Here is a 12,500-nt window from a genome sequence, read left to right as displayed (position 1 = left end):
CTGTCAGCTGGGGATTCAAGTCTGGTGTAAAAGTAAGGGGACAACGCTCTCAAGTCATTAGTCTCTAATCTTTAATTACGCAGCGCAGCAGCTTAGGGTGTAATAATTAGTCAACTAAAGACTCAGCACAACCCGCTGCTTCATCAGGCGTGGAGATCCCTACCTGCTACCCGTCCAGTCTCGCTCCTTTACCCAATGTAGGACAAAAAGTGTGTTTTTTTTGTGCAAAAAAAAAGTATTTTCACAGGTCATTAGCACCCATATTACCCCCAAACTGTTCCAGATAATTGCTGCTGTTGTGCAGCTCAGTGGTGAAGTGATGGGAGACATTACTCCCCCTGAAGACTAGCGGCAGGGGGGCCGCTAAAGAGAACGCCTCCCAGTTTGGCCCCCCGCTGCGGTGGCAAGGAGAGGGGGGAGAGGGGGGGAGAGGGGGTAGCCGTACTCACGCCTCGGGTGCCTGGAGGAAGTTCTTCATGGCCTTGATCTGCTGGAAGTGACAGGACATGTCTGTGGCCAGCACCATCTCCACCACCAAGGCGCGCAACTCCCTACAGCAGAGAAGGGGATGAGAGAAAGAGAAAGAGAGAAAGAGAGAGAGAGAGAGAGAGAGAGAGAGAGAGAGAGAGAGAGAGAGAGATAATGATGGCGAGAATGCAAAGTTTGCCTCTGATGCCTTCTCCTTCTGTGCAACCCTGTTATAAACTTTTCACTGTCAACAAGGTATAAACACATGCTGTAGTTACCAGCTGTTCTATTGTTTGTGCTTTGGTACACTGTATCACAAATTCTAAGCAACTTTTATCTCATTTTGTCTGCGCAAATGCAAGTGTATGAAAGAAGCCAATGTCGACTAATCAACTGATTATTGGCGACTAATGACTTTTATTGTCATTTTGATTTTTGTTTTTGTTACGTGATCAGCATACCTAACAATAATGACAAGGTCGTTTTTAGGGGCATATAACGGCGACGCCCCTCAGGACTGTCACTAGGCAACCGCTTTCTGCCCCAGCTCACCTCCAGTCGTCCTTGGACAGGTTGTACAGGATGTTCATCTCGTCATCGTCCTGCAGGAGGCGATAGGCTGCGCTCACGTGGTGGTTCTCCTGCACCGCACGGTCGTTGTAAAAGATTGCCATATCCGACCTGAGAGCACATAAAGCACGCCGAAGTGATTAGTCTCTAGCAGATGTGACAGGTGCCGGATCCAAAACATAGGATTTCAGCAAACAAGAGAATTAAGCTGTAAATGGGTGAAGATGATGGGAATTGACCGTGATTCAAATGCTTGTCGTTCTGATTTGGGTGTAATTCTAATCTAGGAGCAGAGGTTAATGAGTGTTTCAAAGGAGCGTCCAGAGTGATTATGATGGCCTACTTACAAAATTGGAAGTCTCCCAAACTCCCACCTCTGAAACGAATGAAACCGCTTATAGTGTGGCCATTTTGGCTAAGGTTGGTAGTAGAGAGAAACCAAGGGAACCTGAAGTTGTTTCTTTTCACTACATAATTCCCAAAATGGCATCAGGTACGAAAAGAATGTAATTCACGTAGAATGAGACTTATGAAATGTGTACAGGCACTTCCTGGCTGGACTACATTTAGGATCTGATTTGTACCAATATTTGAAGACAAGACAATACAAATCATAGTGTCCGTTGTGAGATAGAGGAGGGTGTTTAGGGGTTTGTTTGTTTGTTTGTTTGTCTGTTTGTGGGAGTTTGGGAGCACTCCACACCACGGCATGCTTGTCACAGCTCATTACCTGGTCTGGATGTGAAAGTTGTTAGTGGTCCCGGTGTGTTCATAATCGTGCACAGCGGCAGCAAAGATCATGGCAAAGATCTCCAGCTCAGTCATCCAATGCTGCGGCACAGATGGCAAAGAGAAAATCAACAAGGCAATGGTATGGGTGTGGTGTCAGTACACATATTTATTTACTATACATCTAGGAAAAATCTATAAATATCTGTTATTAAATAAAATGAACACGTTGGTCGACTTAAAGGCTACGTATATACTGAAACATCATCTGCTATTAAATAGAATGAGCACGTTGGTCGACTTAAAGACTATGTACTGAAACATCATCTGTTATTAAATAGAATGCACACGTTGGTTGACTTAAAAGCTATGTTCTGAAACAACAATTGCGTGCGTCGCATTACATCAGTCCATTTAAAGACCCTATTGGTGAATTCTGTGGACTCTCAGAATTGACTTAGCAGGAGGAATGGATTTTCCTCTCCTACCTCTCTCCGTCCCAGACTTTGATATGATTATTTGAATGGCTCAGAACTCTCTAGAACTTCCACATCGCCATAGCCATAAGCTGCAACTGCTCTTGTTGCTCACGGCAACTAGGCAACCAACATGAAAGAGAGGAAGATGGTACTTTTTTGGCTATCTTTCACAAACAATTATTTATGGCGGGAATAAAAAACAAAATAAATACTCCCTCATCCTTGCTTCAACTTTGCACCGGTGCAGCAGATCGTCACTCTTAAGTTGTTTAAATGTACATACGGTTCATATACACACACAGTATCTAATGTGTGCCCGGCTGTTAAAAGCATTGTTGGCTACGGACAACTGTGTGTTTATAGCATCTGCCAAATAAATATGAATAGTCTGTTTACTTCAATAAGTAAACAACAGAACCTCTTGGATGAAAAAAAGCGATAGTGCTGAGCCACGGGAAAATGTATGTGCAGAGCTAGTTTGAATAACACAATCTGTCATGATGTCAGGCTCTTTGTTTTATCGACGCTATAGAGGAGGCTCGAATGACATACGCCCGAGTGAAGACAGGTTTATGAGCGCAATGTGCTGCTCCTCACCATTACGAGAGCACCTGAATCATCCACGCTCAGAAACACTGGGTCTCTCAGCCTGCCACCCACCCAGAGTCGACCTCAAGGCCTGCTCTCAAATGCAAAAGCCATTTGATGCTAACATATCACTGGAGGCTTAATGGCCAGCGCATTCTGAGTGACATGAATGTGTTTTCTATGAGCTGGAAGATTACCTCACAATCAATGAGTGTCGCTGTTATATGCTGGGGTCTCTCTCTGCCCTGATCTACAGCTTCTATAGTGCTGACTATATAAATATAGCTCATAAAGGGTGTGTTTGTGTTTGATCATGAGCATACCCTGACAAATAAATCAAGATCTTATATATGCAATCTAAAAGCTAAGCACTACTTAAGTCATAACTTTTTCTTTATCATAGATGAAAGTTGAGTAATTTGTTGAGAGCCTTTTGTAACATTTAGGGGAGGGAACTCTCTTGACATTTGGAACAGTCTCACTGATAGTTGAAATTCTCCTGTAGTTGATAGGCAGTTGGCTTTTAATCAGGGCATTTCACATAGAAAGGTTACTTTATAATCTGGATAAAGGCACTGAATACAACATTTATAGTTCTGTTTCAGTACTATTAAGTGTTTTTAATATTATTTTATATTAACCTGCTTCAACCAACTCTTATAGGAACATCTTTATGTATTCTCATCGGTTTTGAATTACAGTCAATTTCTGTGTATTTCCCGTTTTGGGTGATCCTGAGCCCTCTGTCATCTGTTCCAGTATTTACTCAATGTCCATCAGAAGCTTTTTAGAACTTAAATCTGGTTCTTTTAACCGTGGCCAATGTCTATGGGTTGTTCTTGTTATAAATAGTGTAAAACTAAAGAGTTCTGTGTTGCTTGGAATGGGAATACTGATGACCCCAATCACAGTGACCATTTAATCATTTAATGACTTAGTGACTTTAATCCTTCAATTTTACAGGATATGGCCTACTTTAATTGATCATATTTGAAACTCAGAGCCCGTTTCAAACCCAACAAACCTGGGTTGACAGAGCTAGTAGCCACAACTTATAGCCAATAAACACACACTCACATTTTAAGCCACATAAAATAATGTCTAAAATGCTCTCTAAAAGTCTCTAAGCCATCTCTAGCTAGATATAACATGTTCAGTCTTGGTCGGGGAATTTGAGAGAATCAAATCTAAGGTAATAATTTGCCCACAAACATCCTAATGAACCATTAAGAGCTGCACTGGGATTTGAAATGTGGCACTGGCCTTAGGGTCAGAGAGAGAGCCATAATTGGCCTAACCATCTGGCTTTCAAAAGGGGAAGCCATGCAGATTTGAATCACTGATATCCACACTTGCATTGAATAACAGTGGGAACACTAAAAGCAAATATCTAACAAGATCTAGAGCAAATGAACACCACAACCCCAGGCTAATTTCAATTAGGACCTGAGAATCACAATTACGCTTTGAAAATCAACATTTTGAACGTTTAGATGTAATTCCCTAGTAATTTACGCTGTTGGGAAATGTACTCTACAAAAATATCTTTTGGTTAGAAACCTCTCTGTTACTAATGGACAATTATAGAAGACCATAATTGGCTGGAATGTCAGTTATGTTTCAGCAGACCATTATGTCAAACCCACATTCAGTCACATTATCCTCAGCAGTTAAGTTCAGCTGGTCAAATGGTTCAAATGGTCTTGCTAGAACTAGCTCAGCGATTGGCTCGTTAGAGCTATCTCAGCGATTGGCTCCTTGATACCATGCAGAGTCATGTGGTTGATTTCATCCAATGAGCTCATTGCATCATGATTGGGTCACTCACCACCATGCCAGACTTGAGCATGAAGAAGTGGACGGTCTGCGTGACGTCTGCCGCGTGCATCAGGTTGTGGTAGGGGTTCTTGTGCTTGGTGTAGCCCACCTCCAGCGCCTCGACGAAGGACACCAGGGCAGAGATGGGGATCTGAGAACAGAACAGGGGGTGACAGTGGTACAGGAGGTAGAGAAGTCGTTTAGTAACCAGAAGGTTGCTAGTCCGATTCCCTGTCGAAGCGTCCTTGAGCAAGACACTGAAGCCCTAATTGCTCCTGCTGTGCAGTGTGCCATCAGTGTAAATGTAAAATGTGTAAAAATCCCTGTAAGTCGCTTTGGATAAAAGCGTCTGCTAAATGACTAAATGTAAACAGAACAGAGTCAAGTCAAGTCATATGTATTTATATAGCACAGTTGAAAACAGCTCACGCTGACCAAAGTGCTTTACAATTAAATCACAATAAAATAAAATATCAAAACAAATAGAAAACAAAAACAAAACAATAAGATGGCAAAAAATAAATACAAATTATTTAGTAAAAAATCAAATAGAAAAACAGAAGCAACCCACTCAACTAAGCATCTATATACACACATCAAAAGAACAGAAACACCTCTAGCAGAAAGCAAATATACAAATGATCAACTCAAATCAGGGGGATCCAAAGCTCTCAACTAGGATGCTTTCATGGCATGCCCCGGCGTGGAGACAAATGTTCCTTTTTGAAATAGCAGTAGAGTGCTGTCAGGGCAGATCCCTTCATCTCATTTGAATAAAGACACTCTTCAAACAGGCTGTGCTATTCGTCACGTAGTAGTGACTGTCAGAGGGTGGCGTGGTGAAACCTTTTGATACAAGTGTCTGCTGTGATTGAAATTGTAGTTCTCTAGACCGTATTTCACTTGCCTACGAGTGCCTGAGGTGAGATGTGGGATAAATGTGGGAAAGGAGCAAAATTGACTTTTGCCGGCTTACCTTGAAGCGGTTGATTAAGTCACTATTATAATAGTTATTACACAGATATAACACAGGTATAACACAGTTATAACGCTACTGCTAAAGAGAGCGTGTGTGAGTGTGAGAGAGAGTGTGTGTGTGTGTGTGTGTGTGAGTGTGACAGTGTGTGTGTGTGTGTGTGTGTGTGTGTGTGTGTGTGTGTGTGTTACCTTGAAGCGGTTGATTAAGTCACTATTATAATAGTTTTTACACAGATATAACACAGGTATAACACAGTTATAACGCTACTGCTAAAGAGAGCGTGTGTGAGTGTGAGAGAGAGTGTGTGTGTGTGTGTATGTATGAGTGTGACAGTGTGTGTGTGTGTGTGTGTTACCTTGAAGCGGTTGATTAAGTCGTATCTTGTGAGCAGCTCGTAAAAGATGAATTTCAGCGCGTGCTCTCCGCTTGCGTCATTCAGAGCGAACACATCGAATGTCCACGTGTCCACGTGCTGAAAGTGGAGAGAAAACTGGACATTACTCTCTTGCTCACCATGCAGACCGTAGGAAAGGGTACGTGTAACCAACCCGGTGTAAACACACACACACACACACACACACACACACACACACACACATTGTGTGCAATGACTAGCCGGTTGTTTAATCTCTCGCTTGCAGCCGCTGGGCTCATAAAATGAACTCCAGCAGTGATGCAGGGGGAGCTGAATGTCAGCAATGTACAGTCATGGGCAATTTATGGAACTATTACTCTCCTTTTTTCTATTCTCTTTTTCCTCTCTCGCTCCCCCTCCCCCTCCTCCTCTTTCCTCCCCTACTTCACCCTTTGCCTCTCTGCCTGTCCTGCGACTCTCAAATTCCTCTAGAGTTGCGTATAGTTTTGTCACGTCTGGCGCTGGGGCTGCGTTTGAATTACAGCACATTAAAGATTTAAATCTTTAAATTGGAAGTTTTTCCCCGGCCCCTTCCATCTCTGTCGCCGGGCGAGCGGGGGCCTCGCTAGCGCGCCCCGAGGGGCCCTCTGAGGGAGTGAGGCTCCGGAGCGGCGGACACACGGTCCCTGGCGCTCGTCACACCGCCGCCCGTGCACACACACAGCCCCAGGCCACAGAGACAGCCAATGAGAGAGAGAGAGAGAGAGAGAGAGAGAGAGAGAGATAGACAGAGAGAGAGAAGGAAAGAGATAGGGAGAACGTGATGGAGGACCTAGATTGACCACTCAGACATTCAGAGAGAGAGAGTGAGAGTGAGAGAGACAGAGAGAGACATAGAGAGAGAGAGAGAGAGAGAGAGACAGAGAGAGAGAGAGAGACAGAGAGAGAGAGAGATAGACAGAGAGAGAGAGAGAGAGATAGACAGAGAGAGAGAGAGACAGAGAGAGAGAGAGAGAGAGATAGACAGAGAGAGAGACAGAGAGAGACAGAGAGAGACAGACAGACAGAGAGAGAGAGAGACAGAGAGAGATAGAGAGAGAGAGAGAGAGAGAGACACAGAGAGTGGTGTGGAGGGGCCCTGCTGGATGCATCACTGGGAGAATCAGCCAATCCCATGCAGGGGATTATCAGACCGGGGGTAGATGGGTGGGCTCTTGGGGGAAAGGTGCCAGTCAGACCTGCTTGCCTCGAGGACACGACGGCTTTGTTGTGACTTGGCACATTTTACGCCATGTTTTTTCTGAGCGAGCTCAAGGTTGGTCCTGGTGTGGCTGCTCTCCCGCTGGTGCGTGCAAAGCACTCCGGATGGAGCTATAAATAACATGCTAATATTGTGACTCATTTGTCAAGCTGGACACTATACTGTAGTAATCCAATGCAGATTGGCCCCCATTCACTGAAAAGCCGGATGCTGTGTTCACGGGCCCAAGCGCTCGCTTGCCGGCTTGCCAGCACGTCCCCAGCGGGGCTGTCGTATGTGCCGTGCGCTTGCACGTGCCATGGAACATGCCATTTAGACATCCAGCTAGTGAACACACACAACAGGCTCAGTGCCATGCCTTCGCCACGGTCCATCTTCAATCCAATCCCATTCGTTCCTATACAATGTCAATATGTTTACATTGTGTGACTGGTTTTCAGGGTGGGGTGTCTGATTGATGTATGTTTTTATGTTATCACTGTTGGTTCAGAGTGATTCCCCGTCCCTCAGGGCCCCCGTCCTCCCATTCCTTCCCTCCAACCCCCCAACCCCCACCCCCATCCCCCAACCATGGTCGCTGCCTCTCCCAACCCGAGCCCGTGGCCGAGTGTCTTAATACCTTGAGAACGGTGATCACGCTGGGAGGATAGCTTAGTCCCACCATGTTGGAGGTCCGTCGGTACATTCTGTTGGGGAGAGATAACATACAGCAGTGTACAGGATGCAGCGAAGGCCTCTGATTGGCCAAAGATTGCCATGTGGAATTAGCATTTCAAGGGCACTCAGGGTCATCCCTGGACGCAGCAGCAAAGGGATCGGTCATATGCTCTAAGGTCTTTATCTGTATTTATTATTATTTTTGCCTTTCGTCGAAAAGAGGCCATTTTGGATTAATGTAGCTAGTGGTAGAAAGATTACGCTTGACCTTACTAGATTATTATTTTTGCCTTTCTACGAAAAGAGGCCATTTTGGATTAATGTAGCTAGTGGTAGAAAGATTACGCTTGACCTTACTAGAGCATATTCATTTGTTTGAAGAATGATAACCCATGCATTAGGAAAGAAGATATACTCAGATCAAATATGCTGCTTATTGAACTTATTAAAAGATAATGAATCCAGCTCAAATTTCGGTGTAATTAGGTTCAACACTGGGTAGTCAGATTATTAACTGTGTTACAGAGAACAGTTTAGTGCAACACAGTACACCAGAGACTATACGACACCTCTTATTTCCAGTAATAATATATGGCAGCATGTGCACGATGCCTCACCTTTCAACAAATATCCCAGCCTGCACTGCGTGCACGATGCCTCACCTTTCAACAAATATCCCAGCCTGCACTGCGTGCACGATGCCTCACCTTTCAACAAATATCCCAGCCTTCACTGCGTGCACGATGCCTCACCTTTCAACAAATATCCCAGCCTGCACTGCGTGCACGATGCTGCGGAAGCGTGGTTTCTCCTCCGTCCGCCGGAGCATCAGCCCCATCTGACGCGTGAAGGTGGCGGCCAGCCAATCACGCACCTCCGACGGGACGGAGTCCGACTGGATGTCGCTGAGCTCATCTTCGGTGTCGACTAGACGCCTGTGGAACAGGTGACAGAGAGTTAGACTGGCCAGGTTTAAGTCCCGCAGGGGAAATTCAGCATTATTCAGGAAGATCTCACTATATAAAGAAAAAAAATACTATTTAAAGCGTCTTTGGGTACTTAGAAAAGCGCTATACGTAAGTCTAAGGTATTATAATAATTATTATTATTATATGAGCACAAAATACTGAGCAGCTATGTGTTATCACAGTTGTTCACCCTTTTCCTGTAAGCCTGTATGTGTAGTGCTTACTTTACGTCCTATTTGCATTTATTTGAGTTTATTTTGAGGGGTAAGCCACATATATACGTCAGCTCAAGTAGTGTACATGTGTGTTTATTTTTTGTCTGCCATAAACAAAAACAAAAACAGTCGTCACTATGAGAACCACTGTCTGAGCAGCATGAAGTAAGGGCATTGTAATTACATTAGCTTTATTACATTCAATCCGAGTGCCGCTCTGTCAGCTAACAACGTCAAGCAAATGCAATAATTCTCTCATCCATTCTGCATCTTGAACCACCGCTGAATACACAATTCTTAGGAAAGCTGAAAAGATAGATCTGCTTTAGATTATTTGATTGAAATTTTGATTGCTGTGGTGTCTTTGCTTTCTCCATCTTCCTTTTCTGAAATAAGCATAGCACGGAGAGAGGAAAGAACAGAGGAAAGACAGTGGTAGAGAGAAAGAGAGGGACAGAGAGAGGGAGAGAGAGAGAGAGCGGGAGAGAGAAACAGAGGAGAGAGAGAGCGAGAGAGAGGGAGGGAGAGAGAGAAACAGACCAGTTGGTCCGTTTCCTCTCTGAACACCAGGAAGCAGACCTCCTTTGGGCGGAAAGAGAGAGGGATGGAGAGAGAAAAAAACAGAAAAGAGAGAGTGAAAGAGGGAGAGAGAGAAACAGAGGAAATGGGAAGGAGAGAGAGAGAAGCAGACCTCCTTTGAGCGGAAAGAAAGAGGGATGGAGAGAGAGAAGCAGACCTCCTTTGAGTGCAAAGAAAGAGGGATGGAGAGAGAGAAGCAGACCTCCTTTAAGCGGAAAGAAAGAGGGATGGAGAGAGAGAAGCAGACCTCCTTTGAGCGGAAAGAGAGAGGGATGGAGAGAGAGAGAGAGAAGCAGACCTCCTTTGAGCGGAAAGAGAGAGGGATGGAGAGAGAGAGAGAGAGAAGCAGACCTCCTTTGAGCGGAAAGAGAGAGGGAGAGAGAGAGAGAGAGAAGCAGACCTCCTTTGAGCGGAAAGAGAGAGGGAGAGAGAGAGAGGGAGAAACAGAGGAAATGGGAGGGAGAGAGAGAGAGAAGCAGACCTCCTTTGAGCGGAAAGAGAGAGGGAGAGAGAGAGAGAGAGAGAGAGAGAGAGAGAGAAGCAGACCTCCTTTGAGCGGAAAGAGAGATGGAGAGAGAGAGAGAGAGAGAGAGAGAGAAGCAGACCTCCTTTGAGCGGAAAGAGAGAGGGATGGAGAGAGAGAGAGAGAGAGAAGCAGACCTCCTTTGGGGCGTATGCTGGAAGAGTGCCTAATTGCATCCCATTATTAGCTGGTGGCATGGCCACGGCAGAGGGAAGCCTTACCGCGTCTCCTCGATGTACACCGACTCCAGGACCGTGGCGGCATACTCCAGGTTCTTCTTCAGGTCCACCACGGACGCCTCGCCCCTCTCTAGCTGCTTCACCAGGCATCGCAACCTGCAACCAAGCCACACGCAAAAGGTCAAGGGTCAAAGGTCCCCAAAGGAATTAGGATGGTTGTCACCATAGATATATATAAAGACTTTGTATATATATCTATGGTTGTCACTAGTCGTGTTGATGTACTGTAAGTGGTCACTTTCCCAGTAAGTGTTCAGAAAACTTCGCTTTCTGAAATGTTTGGAACTGTTTGGAAATTTTTACAGATTTAGCACACAAATTCATACACAGCAACTGCAAACACCACTGGTTATGATGCTGCTACTTCCTGAAAATGACTGAATGCCTGTAAGTTTGCCATAAATGTCATTCTGATATGTAGTGAGCGTCTTTGTGGTTCAATAAACACAACCGCTCCCCTCTGAAGGTTCCTTAACCTTTAAGACAAACTGAACACCATATATTAAGCTGTCTGCCACCATCCCTCCTGAGTAATAACAAAACAGTTTTGAAACAGCAGTCAGGGGAACAGCATGGATCACTAAAAACCACACAAAATTCAGTGACCTTTCTGGTGAGAAAAAAAACCCTTCTCATCATTACAAATTCACCGGCACAATTTATTTCCATTGCAGCGTAAATTAAAAAAGAGCTCCTGTGTGAACGAAGTTGAAATGATCTGTGGCGACCCGAGGACCAGGGGGAGGGCGTTAACGAGATCTGATTATTCATGTGTGCAGTCATGCATACACCCGGCTGTCCGCTTCCAAAATGACCCCCACTAGTCAAGCTGCCAACACACAGCCGAGGCAGATATAGGCCTGCCAATCTCACTGAGTTGAAACCCCCTTTGAAGACGCTTCTATTTCCCTGCCTAAGTGAAATCATGTACGGCTCTTCCACTGACAAAGGGTGAACGCAGAAGTGACTTCAAGTCATTTGAACAGAAAATGGGCTTCTTTCTGGAAGAGATGGCCTCAGTTGAGCAACTCGGATACTGTACTCGAGGCAAAGTGAAAACGGCGCTTCAGTTTCGAGTCTAACAGATTAAACTGTTTGATAGAAAGATAGACAGAGGGGCCATTCTGGAGAAAATGGAAATGGCTGCTTCAAGCAGAAAGGGAGAATCCGATTTTTTTTCATCATCCCTCACAGGCAGGCCTGAAGCTCCGGGTTAAAGGGGTAAATTGAATATGACCTGAGCTTTTGGGGATTAGAAAATACATCCTTAATGCTCCAATCCCTCTCTGAACTTTCTCTTTCTTTCTCCTGCTCACTCTGTCCCTGTCCCTAAATACCACGTCTGTTTTCTCCCACAGTATTAGTCTGGCGTCCACCACAGTTTGAGCACGGGTGTGTATTTGTCTGAATGCAAGCATGCCTATGTGCAAGCATGTGACTATGAGTGTGTCAGATCACAGGGTGCCTATGTATGTATGTATGTATGTATGTATGTATGTATGTATGTATGTATGTATGTATGTATGTATGTATGTATGTATGTATGTATGTATGTATGTATGTATGTATGTATGTATGTATGTATGTATGTATGTATGTATGTATGTATGTATGTACGTACGTACGTACGTACGTACGTACGTACGTACGTACGTACGTACGTATGTATGTATGTATGTATGTATGTATGTATGTATGTATGTATGTATGTATGTATGTATGTATGTATGTATGTATGTATGTATGTATGTATGTATGTATGTACGTATGTACGTACGTATGTATGTATGTATGAATGAATATATGTATGTATGTACGTATGTACGTATGTATGTATGTATGTATGTATGTATGTATGTATGTTTCGATGTATGTACAGTATGTGTGTGCAGTATGTGTGTGTGTGTGTGTGTGTGTGTGTGTGTGTGATTGTGTGTGTGTGTGTGTGTGTGTCTGTTTGTGTGTGTGTGTGTGTGTGTATGTATGTATGTATGTACAGTATGTGTGTGTGTGTGTGTGTGTGTGTGTGTGTGTGTGTGTGTGTGTGTGTGTGTGTGTGTGTGTGTATGTGT

At 44.4% G+C, this 12,500-nt stretch overlaps 1 protein-coding gene across 1 annotated transcript in view; it reads right to left on the bottom strand.

The window, feature by feature from the left end:
- pde1ca (phosphodiesterase 1C, calmodulin-dependent a) overlaps nucleotides 1–12,500 on the bottom strand; it is a gene marked incomplete at both ends in the record, with an annotated part of 70,365 nt that overhangs the window by 11,558 nt on the left and 46,307 nt on the right. The window contains 8 exons of the mRNA XM_080855277.1: nucleotides 450–551; nucleotides 1,021–1,149; nucleotides 1,769–1,869; nucleotides 4,663–4,803; nucleotides 5,987–6,103; nucleotides 7,867–7,933; nucleotides 8,657–8,839; nucleotides 10,411–10,524. Of these exons, the coding sequence (XP_080711403.1) occupies nucleotides 450–551; nucleotides 1,021–1,149; nucleotides 1,769–1,869; nucleotides 4,663–4,803; nucleotides 5,987–6,103; nucleotides 7,867–7,933; nucleotides 8,657–8,839; nucleotides 10,411–10,524 (954 nt within the window). The remainder of the gene's footprint in view (nucleotides 1–449; nucleotides 552–1,020; nucleotides 1,150–1,768; nucleotides 1,870–4,662; nucleotides 4,804–5,986; nucleotides 6,104–7,866; nucleotides 7,934–8,656; nucleotides 8,840–10,410; nucleotides 10,525–12,500) is intronic.

This window comes from Sprattus sprattus, assembly GCF_963457725.1.
Source record: "Sprattus sprattus genome assembly, chromosome: 17".
Lineage (NCBI taxonomy): Eukaryota > Metazoa > Chordata > Actinopteri > Clupeiformes > Clupeidae > Sprattus > Sprattus sprattus.
The sequence above is the reverse complement of the archived record's forward strand: the minus strand, read 5'-3'. Positions and strand labels throughout refer to the sequence as shown.